At 39.3% G+C, this 13,570-nt stretch overlaps 1 protein-coding gene across 1 annotated transcript; it reads right to left on the bottom strand.

Annotated features, from left to right (window-relative positions):
• Nucleotides 1-1,850: 1,850 nt before the first annotated feature.
• On the bottom strand, nt 1,851-13,367 carry nelfb (negative elongation factor complex member B). The gene is made up of 13 exons (XM_033973162.2): nt 13,107-13,367; nt 12,382-12,542; nt 12,204-12,303; nt 11,390-11,620; nt 10,504-10,689; nt 10,139-10,251; nt 9,963-10,065; nt 9,411-9,506; nt 8,482-8,624; nt 7,429-7,535; nt 6,893-7,034; nt 4,046-4,154; nt 1,851-2,726 (listed from the first exon to the last, which is right to left on the bottom strand). The coding sequence occupies exons 1-13, from the start codon at nt 13,206-13,208 to the stop codon at nt 2,568-2,570; spliced, it is 1,752 nt and encodes a 583-aa protein (XP_033829053.1). The 5' UTR covers nt 13,209-13,367; the 3' UTR covers nt 1,851-2,567.
• Between the last annotated feature and the right edge of the window lie 203 nt (nt 13,368-13,570).

The raw sequence follows: 13,570 nt of genomic DNA, 5'->3' as shown, positions 1-13,570 counted from the left end.
ATCAACATAAACACACTAACCAGCCTAAATAAGCCTAAATAAATAGAGAAGTAAACTAAAGTGATACATACTAATCAAAAGCTATGCTAAAAAGATGGGTCTTGAGCTTGCTTTTAAAAACCTGAATGTTCTCTGCGGCCCTGAGGTCCTCCGGCAGACTGTTCCATAGACGGGGACCATAAAACTGGAAAGAGGCCTCTCCGTGTGTCCTGACTTTGGGGATGACTAGGAGCCTGCTGCCAGAGGAACGCAGGGGCCGCAAGGGTTCATAGGATAAAAGCAAAGGTATGAATAAGTTAGTTTACTATGACTGAATTATTTATTTACAAGCATTTTTCATTTTGATACTGCCAAAACTTCACACAGTGAAAACCAAATTATATGAACAGATCTATGTTTGGACAGTAATCCAAATGCAGCAGTAGAGAAACTGCAGTTGGACCAAACACTGTTCACTAGGGACAAAGTGGTACATTTTCTTTTATATCAAAGTAAAACAGGGGGCACCGTCTTCTGGGCAGCAGTTCAGTCCAGTTATAATTAATGTAACATAGTTCGCAGTCTGTAAATGCTGGACAATGCTGGACTAATGCTAGATTTATGCTCCTTCGAATTTTGTTTGTGGAGTTCAATAGCACGCTCTGATCCAGCGGTGGTATTTATTTTCAGCACAGATAACCCTGGCATTAATCGAGTCCATAATGAGGTTTTGTCTCTTTTAGTGGTCAGATCAAGATCTGCAAACAAGGTCCAAGCAGCATAAATCGAGATGAGGGAGCCTACACCTTGTCACACACATGTTATGCAGTCCTCAAGAAGGCATCAGACATTCAGGGGCGTAAGCTTCCCCTACTTTCCAAAAAAACATATGAGACTAAATGATTTTCTGTTTGGATATGCATTTAAAAGTATCTGAAACAGTATTTGTATCAATACTACTACTGCTTGCTATTAACTTGCATTTGAGTTCAACATAATGACCAATAAGATCTACGACATGAATGTTGTGGAGAAGACTGACAGACAAGTTGTGCCCAGAGCAGTTTATGGTCACTATGGTATGGCACAACACGCTTTTTGTGAACACTTACATATTCTACAAACTCATGTTCTATTCTTAAAACAAAAGATTAATTGAAAGTCATTTGTGAATAAAACAATCATATTTGTAACATCTATATAGTAGGTGCTGCCTGAGCCATTGTAAATACCAATCAAACCAAATAATCCACTTCTGATGTATTTTCTGAAAGATTTGCATTTTTAGCATCTACAAAATTGTGACATTTACACCAAAACTGGCCCAGATCTAAGAAAAAGAAGGTAAGGTGACAAAATATTTAAGCAATTTAAAATAGAAAAATATTAATTTAGTCCTATTTTATAGCACTTTTGTGTTTTGGAAACGATTTATGCCAACGGATACAAATGTAAACTTAAAAAAACACTATAACTAAATAAACAATAAGGCATCAATGTTACACTGACACTGAGAAATGCAAGGCACTAACAACATCAACCCAATCAATCGGTTAACACATCGCACTAACTAGATACAACTCTTTTTATAAATGATACATGCTTTTACAAATGGCACAAAAAGTAAGTCCATAAAAACCTACCTATGCTGATTTGCTGTGAGGTGTCAAAGTGGAACTGTTGGCATTGAATGATTTCACATTTTAAGACTAAAACACAGGAGGCATTACTAGAGAAAGGAACACATAAATCGTCATATATGATTCTAGTGATACAAAAACAAAGAGGAGGTTGGGTAATCCAATCCATTTCTCTAAAAATGTTTTTGTTTTATATACTATGGTAATTTTTAAATGGATGAAATGAGTCAGCTGAGTATTACGAAATTATTTATTTACATGTTCCATTATGACACTACCAAAATGTCAATCAGTGAAAACCAAATTATATGAAAATATCTGTTTGGACAGTATTCCAAATGTAACAGTAGAGAAACTGCAGTTGCATCAAACACTGCTCACACTAGAGAGAGTTGCACATTTGCTTTTATATCAAAGTGAACCAGTGGGCACCAACTTCCGGGATACTTTTACATTATCACAGGATAAACCAAAAGATACTTTTTCTTGCTTTTCTGGCCGCATTACACTGCTATAAAACAAATTGGACAACAACAAATGTACAAAATACATCATTAATAAGGCCATTTCTCCTCACCAAAATAGAAAGCTGTATTTATGAATGAATGAAAACATATAAATTCAAAATAGATCTGGTGGAAATTTTTATGGTGAAGTCGTAGTTCATGGTAAAGTCTCTTTCCACATGAAACAAAGGATTTCAAGGAAGCCAGTATTCTTGATTGATTGTTTAAGAAATATCCAAAAGGAAAATGCACAAATGTTGACCACGAATCATATACATTAGTGAAAAGGACAAAAATAACCACATAACTGATGAACATACAGTAGTTGTTTTAATTAAGCGCTACAATCCTATAGAAAGTTGTAATGTCATCTGAAACCCGGCATTTCAACATAGTGTAATGCCACCAGGTCAGGTCAGTTGGTTTAAATGTCCCTTAGTCTTCAGTGCGGTGTGGAGGGGGTGGAGCTGGAGGGAGGCACGCTCACTGGGTGCAGTCCCAGGTCTAAAGATGGAGGCTCGTCGGCTGGTGGAGGGCTCTTCTTCTGGGCTTCGAGTTTCTCTGTCAGCTGGATGTACAGCTCCTTCACTGGTTCACTGCACTGTGGAATGTCAGAAATGTTTGTTTTTGATATTGAATTTTAGTTTTTAGCATTATATTATTTTTAACCAATAAAGTCTAATCAAATTGGATGGCTTCACGGACCTTCTACCACATTCACTAATATTGCTCCTTTGGCTTTTTTTTGTACATTTATTTGTATAGCACACTTCGTACACAGTAGTAAGTAATTCAAAGGAGGGGCGGGGTCTGGGGGTATGAGGAACAGTGTGAACAGGTAACTGCTCTTTAAACTCTGCAGCTAGGTATTTGTAATCAGAAACACCTGGCTGTAATTAGGGAAGTTCTGCACGACATTACCAACTACTGGAAATTGTAAAGGACTCTAGAGGCTGCATATACACATAGGCCTTTTTCACACATGTTAGCATACTCTGTGGAATGACCCCAGAGTGCATTCGAGTTAGTTCTGTTTATTTTATGATTGGGTTGGTCTTGTTCACAAGTACCACATCATTGACCTCAAACACGCACCAAGAGTTACATGAGGATCCATCAGCTGATCGCCAAACTTATTTCTATGACAGGCAGACAGCATCCTTCCCCTGTATGCGGTGATCTTTTCTGTCACCTGTGGCTAAATACACCACGAGGACTGTATGTGCTGGTAGTGAAAGAGAAAAAGCGACACAGACAATCCCATGCTTACCTGCGCAGACAGACTGAGGAGGAGTCTGTCGCTGATATTAAATTGATCCAAATGGCCTCGTCAGACAAACATGGCAAACAGCAGCCCTGCTGTGCACATTCATACAAATATACATGATCCGAGCACTCTTTTGCCCAGAGTGCGTAGGTTGGCCTGAGGTCAGCCTTGTTCACATTGCTCCGAGACCACCTCTTTCAAGTGCTTCTGGAGCGGGCTTTTAATGTGAAGCAGAATGCAACTGTTAGGTTCACACTGGCCCAAGCGCACTGCTCTCAGAGAGAATGCTCTTTTATATCGACCTAACTACTGGCAGTATGAAAACCACCTTAGATTTAGAAAAGGTCCAAATACAACTAGTTTGCACTAAAGTTTTCAAAAAAATACTACAGTAGCTAATGCCTTTAGCACACCATATTCACAGTTTAGTAGTGAAAATTGTGGATTTAGTCTTCAGTTCCACTTAAATGCATAAAAGAGATGTGTCCGGCAAACATAAATAATGTTACAGTCATTTTTGTTAGGGAACATGAAACTTCTGAGTTAGTTTGTGAAGTTTGATATCATTATGAGAAACTTTTAGTGGCCATCTATGGTTTGGTTTCAAGTCACACGTAAACACGAGCATCAGGACAACTTATTGTATAGCTAACCTGTTTGGGAGGCTCCAGTGTCTTCATGAGGGTCTCCATGTAAGAAGGTAGGACTTTGTGGTGAAGGTGAACCAGCATTCGCAGAGCGTGTCGGTGGACATTCTCTTTACTGTAATAGAGGAGACAGCAATTAAACAATAATAATAGAGACACAAATTAAATATATTAAAACAGTGGATAATAGACTTTACACACAACCTAGCACAGATAGAATATTTCGAACTACAAGGTTTAGAAGAGCTGTCAGGTAAAACTGTTATTAAACCATAATTAAAATAGTTTTGGATGTCCTATCTTATTTTTAAAGTGATTTTAAAAAATTAAAATCTATCTGAGGACTACAGATAAAAAAAACTTGTGGGATATTTATAGAAATGTAAATTAATGTACAAGGCCAAATAAATAAATGTTACTTCTATGGTAAAATTTGAAAAAATTGGTATAAAAACATTGTGGGCCCCATCTTGCCATTCTGTGCGTAAGGTGCTCAAATGATGCGATTACATTGAAATGTGTAACTTGTGCTCAATCTCTGCTGTGCGTAACAGTGGCCCAAAGCAGCCTACGCCCGTAAATATTTCCACGTTCAAGGCAAAATGCTTTACATCAAGGAAACACGCACCCATTCACAGACACATCCCACACCAGTGTGCACAGACTCTTGCGGTGGGGGGGGGGTTAAGTGTTTTGCCCAAGGACACAAGAACAGTATTCATTTCTGGGTGCTAGAATCGCACCGCCACCCTTGTGGGTCAATGGATCTTAACCAATGATGTTTATGTTGAGAACGGGATTCGACATCAAACAAGAGCTAAACCGGAGCCTTTTGCTCTGTCCTTTGGATGTAAAGCAGGAGAATCAGTGAATAAAGTTGTGATAATAACTTATACTGTAAAAAGAAGTGGACTAAGTGAGTGTGACGTCACCAATAGCGTTCAGCTCCAGTCAAATGAAGATCATTGAGGCTAGCGGTTGCAGGGGCAAGTTAGGAACCAAGTTCCATATTTAGAATGACCACGAGTATTATAGAAACCAAAGAGCCAATCAAAAAACTGAACTCCTTAGTCGATTGCTTGGGGAAAATAAAATGGCTAAACAACATTGTTTAACTACTGTATCTGAAAGACTCAGCCCTAGTACTAAATGAGTGCTAAAACGGAACTAGCCCACCATCAGGAGGATGGAACTGGCTCCTGTCTTCACGGACATTTTTAACACCTCCCTGGAGTCATGTCATGTCCCAGCCTGCTTCAAGCTGTCCACCATTGTCCCCGTCCCCAAGAAGCCCAGGATCACTGGACTTAATGACTACAGACCTGTGGCGCTGACATCTGTAGTCATGAAGTTATTTGAGCGCCTGGTCCTGCACCACCTCAAGTCCCTCACCTCCCCCCTCCTGGACCCTCTGCAGTTTGCCTACAGAGCCAATCGGTCTGTGGACGACGCCATTAACCTGGCCCTTCACTTCATCCTCCAGCATCTGGACTCCCCGGGAACCTACGCCAGGATCCTGTCTGTGGACTTCAGCTCTGCATTCAACACCATCCTCCCTGCTCTGCTCCAGGACAAGCTCGCTCAGCTCAACGTGCCTGACTCCACCTGCAGGTGGATCACTGACTTCCTAACGGACAGGAGACAGCGCGTGCGGCTGGGGAAGAATGTCTCGGACACTCGGACTATCAGCACAGGATCTCCACAGGGCTGTGTACTTTCTCCCCTGCTCTTCTCCCTGTGCACCAACTGCTGCACCTCCAGCCGCTGCGCCTCCGTCAAACTGGTTAAGTTTGCGGATGACACCACCCTCATCGGACTCATCTCGGACGGCGATGAGTCTGCCTACAGGAGGGAGGTGGACCGGCTGGTGTCCTGGTGCAGCAGCAACAACCTGGAGCTCAACGCCCAGAAGACAGTGGAGATGATTGTGGACTTCAGGAAAGTCACAGCCCCCCTGCCTCCCCTCACCCTGACGGACTCCCCCATTACCACTGTGGACTCTTTCCGCTTCCTGGGCACCTGCATCACCCAGGATCTCAAGTGGGAGCCGACCATCAGCTCCCTCATCAAGAAAGCCCAGCAGAGGATGTTCCACCTGCGGAAGCTGAGGAAACTCAAGCTGCCAGTCCAGATGATGGTGCAGTTTTACACTTCCATCATTGAGTCCATCCTCACCTCCTCCATCACTGTGTGGTTCGCTGGGACCACTGCCAGGGACAGACAGAGACTGCAGCGCATTGTGCGCTCTGCTGAGAAGGTGACTGGCTGCAGCCTTCCATCTATACAGGACCTGTACGTCTCCAGGACTCGGGGGTGAGCAGGCCGTATAGCAGCTGACACTTCTCACCCTGGACATGGACTATTTGAGCCACTTCCCTCTGGCAGGAGGCTACGGTCCATTGGGACCAGAACCTCTCGGCATAAGAACAGTTTCTTCCCCTCTGCTGTTTGTCTCATGAACACTTTATAATATCTGCACTAAACTGGACACTTTATAATACCGGTCACTTTAGTAAGCCATGTTTGCACTGTTGTTCTGATGCTGCTGTTGTATATATTTTCTCCCTTTAAGTATTTCATTTGATTTTTTAAGCATATCTTTTTAACTTTGTGCATGCCCTTATTTGTATTTGTATTTATTCAGTGTGTTTATGTTGCACTTTTTCACTGAAGCAAGTTCCTAGTTTGTGAACTGTGTTCACAGACTATGGCAATAAAAGTCTTCTGATTCTGATTCTGATCAGAAAAAGCTTCATCATTTAAGTATCTAGCTTGACAGCCAATATTTTTTCAATTTCCACTTTCTTTTTTTTTTTTAACAATAAAAGGGTTGCTAAGAGATATTGAGGGCACCTTGAAAATGACGTGAGTAAAAATCCATCAAAGACGACGGAACAGAAGTCTTCTGTCCCAAACTCATCTGAGAGCAGAGTGAGGTGCCCGGTCAGCAAGTGCAGGAAGATGTCCCCAAACGCCATGTCGTTGTACGTCTCCACTGGAATAAAACACAGAAATTTGTATAAGAGGGATACAGCTAACAAAAATTAAAAAAGTAAAACATTTAATTACATTCTGGGTACATTATATCTTAAAATGACAGATTTTTTTTCTGTGTAGGTGAGTAAAATTAGTTTTAGCCCAGTACAGATATATTGCATTAGCAGCTCTCAAGGTAGAAATGAAACTGCTGTGTGCTATGTGCAGCTAATTATAACACGTGAATCATTAAGCTGCATATGGGAAGTGAGGAATAACATTGGACCACTGCAAACTGTTTAAGAGAAAATTGTTGTCTTTTCACATTTTGGAGAAAGTATAAATTATATACAGCTCCTTTAATGTCATAGTATTGTCAAGGAATCTAAGAATAGGGAAAGAATCAGACTGACCTAAAGAAGGAAGGAGTCTCTGCAGTGCGTTCTTGTTCCGTAGTTTGGCAATGTGCAGTACATAGTATAGTCCCATCTCACATGCCACTCTGTTGTCCTGTAAGTACCTAAGGACAAGACAAGCAATTCAACACATTTATCCTCTTGTAGATCACTTTTTAATAACTTTTCATGTATTGAGTTTTGTGTCATACATTCTGTTTATGTGTTTCTGTTACCTGTTTTGACTGCAATCTGTGGACCATCACCTACTAATTGCTAATCAAAGTTAAAGACAAAACCATTATTTATTTTGTTTGCAGCTCAGATAAGTATTAATTATGCTTACGAAGCTTCTGAATTTAGGCATGTTTCTATGAATATTGCTGACCTCTCCAAAAATTACTACATTAACTTATATCAGTGGTCTTCAGCCAGTACCTCTCCACCTCATTCCAAGTAGCTCCACAAAGGATTTAGGAGATATACATATTACACTAAGTATTACACTGAGTAATTTAAATTTGATTCATCACATGTCTGTTATCATAGTAAATGTATAATTTAATTGTCTAATTTGTGCACTGATTTATTGATTCATGGTTTATGGGAATCCAAATATACACTATCTAAAGCTATAGTTGCTACCTTTATATTGCCAAGACAGCTGATTTTTGGTTAGTTTTTCACACCTCTATGCAGTTCTGACAAAGGAAGTGACACGGCCAAGGTGCTAAAGCAGGGGTGTCAGACACATTTTCACCGAGGGCCACATCAGCAAAATGACTGTCCTCAAAGGGCCAGATGTAAAATAGATGTAAATACTTTTTTAACTTGTTAATTAACTGTTTCTGTATTTATTACTTATTCAAGTTTCAAATTATTGCATATTATATTTGCATAGATGTAAAAATATGGCTGTGTAACAACATATCTATTGATAAAATTACATGTTAAGACCATTATACCTTTTAATTTACCATGTCGAGGGCCACATAAAATTATGTTATGAAGGGCCACATTTGGCCCCCGGGCCTTGAGTTTGACACATGTGTGCTAAAGTTTGCATGATACCTGATAAAGGCATCGGGCAATGCAGTGGGATACGTCAGCGAGCTCTTCTCTTCACTGGGGAGCTTCTGTTCGACAACATGAATGTGGTCGTCAACAACTACAGACATCATGGCCGGCAGGAAACGAGTCACTACCTCCAAATCCTGATGACAGAGATACAGACAGAATCAGGTGAATAATATGATGGTTTAATATGTTCATTTTGACATCACTAGTCACCAGTTTAACTGCCCATCAATTGTGTTTTGACTAGCCTTTATTATCTAAACAACAGTAAAATCTGGACTAAAATTGAAGAATAGAAAAGGTAGGACTAGGGTTGTCTAAAGTATTGAGAATCAGATACTAATCACTAAAAGTAGCATTGAAACTAGATATTCATTTGAGCAGATTTCGATACTAAAAAGTCACATTCACAGGACAGAAATAAACCTTTCCTCAATAGCTTTAGAATGATCTTGAGCTGTATCAGAACAAATATAAAACCACATAGACTAGTATATGCCCATAGACCACTATGGAAGCTACCCAAGCGACTGAGGGATTACACAAATAGGAGACCACATGGTAATATAAAATAAATTACAACAATTTAATATTGGAAATTCCATTTTGTTGTCTAAATAAAGAGTGTTTTTGTTATCCTAGTGATATCAGAATTGGTACTCATCATCGAGTCTCTTCCTTAGTATTGAAAATGAGTTTGAAATTTTAATATCGTGACACTAAGAAAGGACACAACATAGGACCAAACTGTATAACTGAATATATGAAAGCCTTTGGGGAAAAACTAATAAAAGACTTAGATCAAGATTGATCCAACTCTAAAACAGGATCAGCCCCTGACAAAGATAAAATTACAGGCATTGTAACTGTAAAACTAAACCGAAGTGACTAAGAGGGACTTGAACTAAAATGAGGTGACTGACCAGACGAGGTTCTTTGAAGACTTGGCTGTCAATCATATCCCACGCTCCTTGACCCAAAGACAACATCCTCAAGAGAAGCATCAAATCTGAACTGTCCTGTTAAAGTAGCACAAGCAACATGATTTAAATTAAAACAGGGCATGGCAAATCAGTAGGTAACCCTAAACATTATATTTACTATTACAGTTGAATGAAATTTAATGAAAATTATAAGCGCTCATGACAGGTTTTTGTAAATATGACTTAATTTGGTGGGATTGTACCTGTGGTAAATATGTAACATAATTTTACATTAGTAAAGTATCAGTTTGTGGGGAACAAAGTTGAGAAGAAAAGTAAAAAATACAGGAAGTATCAAATACCTCCGCCTATGTCATTAACACCAAAGATTCCACCTAAAATACAGGGACAGTTTATGCACAAGGCAGGCAGGCAATTTAAACCTTAATTTAACAAAATAATTATAATCTAAACATAATTGTTGCTAGATAAAAGTTATGCAATTACCAGGAAGTCAAATTCTAAACTTGGGCTGTTTTAACCATATCTCACCCTGGGCAGTGCGTCCTGACTAAGCAGCTCCTGTATGTTCTTTATGATACTCAGCACCAGAGTGTTACAGGCAAAAGGGTCACACAGGATCATAGACAGATCTCTAATGAAAAGTAAAAAGATACATCGTTAGTTTAGATTAATTAATTTTGTCCATAATTATAACTGCAACTTACCCTAGAACTTGCTCCTGTCCTTTCTTCACTCCGTCCAAAAAGCCTTGCAACTCTCTGGCTCTTTTACCATCAACAAACTTCTCCCTAATACAAGCGTCGAGGCACCAAGTGAACTGTAAAAACAGAATCCGACCACAGAACATTACAAATATGTTGTTTCGAGCATTGAGCAATCACACAGAAGCTACCTTTTGTTTCATGCACTGAACAATCACACAGAAGCTACCTTTTGTTTCATGCACTGAACAATCACACAGAAGCTACATGGCCCTTCGTTCTGAGCTCCTGCCATCCCAACTTGTATACATCTCATTACACATCTATATGGTTGTCTTGTCTATTGGTTTGTTTTTATGTCGGCTTACTTTATGGCAGGGATCCACAGTGCAGATCTCGCTGATGTCCAGGTCATGGAGGGACATGAGCAGTTCAGCTCGGAGTGTGCAGTAGTGAACGTTGCGCGTTCGTAGAAAAAGAGTCCGGAGAAACTGCAGCACCATGTCATAAAGCTTAACGTTCTTCCCGATCATCTGGGTCAACTTTAGCACCACCTACAGGTAGTCAAAATAAGAGTACATAAAAAACAATGCAGCTAATCAGACACTTCGATGTATGGCAAAACATTCATCCAGAAGTGGATCACATCTGGACACTGTTTTTGTGATTGTTTCTTTTTGAGTGATGTCACCCATAGCATACACCTCAAGACAAATGAAACTTATCGAGGCTAGTGGTTATAGGGTGAATTTGGAGCCAGACGCCATATTTGAAATTCTGATGACGAGTATCATAGCAACCAAATAGCCAATCTGGAGCAAAGCTGTTGAAGGCACCGTGGGGGGGACCTCGGGGAAAGAAGGCAATTAATTTGTCTGTCATTAATGTTCATATCTTGAGCTATGGACACAACAATGAAAACCTGTTTAGTGCAGTGTGCCTGGCTACCCATCTCCAGCTCCTACGGTAGGGTTTGTCAGGAGTAAAGAGTAAAGATTTCACCTAAGATTTGGACCCGTGTGGGAGGTTAGTTTTGTTTTTGGTCTGGACAGATCATATTAAAAAACAGGAATATAGGACACACATGCATGCTGCATTGTCACTTATGGTTCATTTTCATACACATCAAATTGACCTTTAGTTTTCGATGTTTTTTAATAGGTCTTTTGGATATTTCTTAAACCATATTCAGTTCAGGAAATATTGCCCTGAAAACATTCAAAATCTTAGAAGAAAAAGCGGTTTGACTCTCACCTCTCCTTGCCTTCTTGTTTTGGGTGACGGGCTGAAGAAGTTGTGGAGGATGGAGAGGTCACTGCTAAACAGGGCCGACTCCTTCTCCACAATGTACTGCTTGAGGAGGGGTGACACCTCATCTCCAAACAACGCCTGGTTGTCCTGCCAGATCTGCCTCTTCACCTCCACTGCACACACCTTATACAGCTCTTTGTCCGCCATTACCATTTTTAGCTTTTTCTCCGGCACCTGTACAACCAGAAAATATGTTACTTAAAACATGATTGTATTGCATATTTGCATTGAAAATATTCTATTATTTCCAAAATTTAGCAAAATTGTTTTTAATATTTATTCTCTGTCTACATGGCAAATTTTATGTCAACTTAAAGATACAGTGTGTTCCACATGTTCAGTAGAAATAGAAAGTTAAAACCATACTTCAAACATTCTCCATGGTGCTAGATTTTATGAAGATTTATGCCATGTTGTGGAAAATTATAGACAAAGGAACATTATTTCCATGGAAACAAAGAGGAAGAGGTCCTCCTCCAGGTCAAACAATAGTCACATTTGCAGTTATGCTAGCTGGCTCAGAGTAAGGATGAACGTTTGTATTTCAGTGTAATAAACAACCCCCCCCCCCCCCCCCCCCCCCCAAAAAAAAAAAAAAAAACCCCAAAAAACATGCATTTGTTTGACTTTGTAAAAAGTTATATACTGTGGCTTTAACATGAAATTGATTATGATAATATAACTGTAGAATACATCACAGTATATTTACATTTATAAAATTACATTATTAAAATATTTCATGGTTTTATTTCTTTACTTTTGGAAGATGTTTGAGCACTTGCATCACCACTGGCTGAATAGAAGGCATTTTCACCAAAGGAAAGCTCTTCTCCAACAGCTCCTCCAGTTTGGAATATCTAGAAAATTATAAACAAAAAACTAACCAATACACTGTCTCAATATATGTAAAATTTGACCTCCGAAGCAAACATTACCTGTCCTCCTCTTTTCCCTCTGCTATAATGGCCACTCGCTCCATGAGGTTTTCCCGCAGCTCATCAAACACAGACTGATGAAACTCCAACCGTGGCGTCCCGTGAAGGTCCAGAAATGGGAGAGCAGACTGAAGAGTGGGAAGCAGGATGCCATTTTCCATCTGTAAGGAAAGGACAGCAAATAGGATACATTTACACTATGGGTCTAATCAAATTCAAAAGTGGCTACAGTAATGCCATACAATAGGCAAGGATGACAAAATGATTTAGTTAATAGATCACTGTAATTATACAGTTAATTATATAATAATAATAATAATAATAATAATAATAATAATAATAACTGAGAATCATTGAAAGCAATAACTAGTCATTTAAGTGCAATCTATACTCAATGTACATCTACATGTCAAGTGCTTTTTAATCTGGCTGTTTATTTCAATATAATTACTTCATTCATAACGTTTAATTTCATAAAGCTAGTGAAATGATATAACAAAGGAATGATTTTCTCTGCGTTTTGTCATAAAGGTCATAAATGTGTCGCAATGCTTTTTTATTTAGAGTTAATAAATGGTAACGCTAACATGCCAACACAACAAATATAACATAATAAGCCTTGCAGCCAAAATTAGAAAGCCATTTAATCTAAAATTACACAAATGGAATACCATTAGAAAAACATGTTAAGTGTGATAGATTTATTTCCTGATCATTAATCAAACCTGAAACTGGTCGATAGCTTTGAGTGGCTCTGTGCAGTTGGTCAGAGTCTCCTTTAAATCCTCTCCGTTGGAAATCCCGAGCTCCGGAAGCCCCGCAAACATGTTGCCGATAATTGTTCACACAAATAACAACTTATGCATTCGTTAAATTAATAATTCTATTGTGAATTACAAGTTAAATTGGCTATGAATAATCACTTCTGCACTTTCTCTGCCAATGGAAACCACAGACATCCCGCGTAACGACTTTGTACAGTCCCCGAGAAACAATTACGACAGTTCGATAGTTCCGCTTACTTATTTTTGGTCCACTGTGGTGGAGTTAGGGTTTTGCTGCCCCCTAGTGCAAAACTGCCTTGAAAAACATGAATTCTTTCAGTGAACAGGGCAATGTTGTAATATATATAGTTATATAGTTAGTTCTAGGGTTTAGTCACTAACATTAATGACCAGGTTCAGCATTT

This window comes from Periophthalmus magnuspinnatus, chromosome 9, assembly GCF_009829125.3.
Source record: "Periophthalmus magnuspinnatus isolate fPerMag1 chromosome 9, fPerMag1.2.pri, whole genome shotgun sequence".
Classification (NCBI taxonomy): Eukaryota; Metazoa; Chordata; class Actinopteri; order Gobiiformes; family Gobiidae; genus Periophthalmus; species Periophthalmus magnuspinnatus.
This window is presented reverse-complemented; position numbering and strand designations above follow the sequence as displayed.

Bases quoted from the DNA above. Each gene is read 5' to 3' on its own strand.
- nelfb (XM_033973162.2), bottom strand. From the start codon at position 13,208: ATGTTTGCGGGGCTTCCGGAGCTCGGGATTTCCAACGGAGAGGATTTA. The intron at 12,304-12,381 runs GTAATGTTTGCT...ATAATTTTCTAG, and splicing joins GAGGGAAAAGAGGAGGACAG to ATATTCCAAACTGGAGGAGC. The intron at 2,727-4,045 runs GTTAGCTATACA...GACATTCCACAG, and splicing joins CACTGGAGCCTCCCAAACAG to TGCAGTGAACCAGTGAAGGA.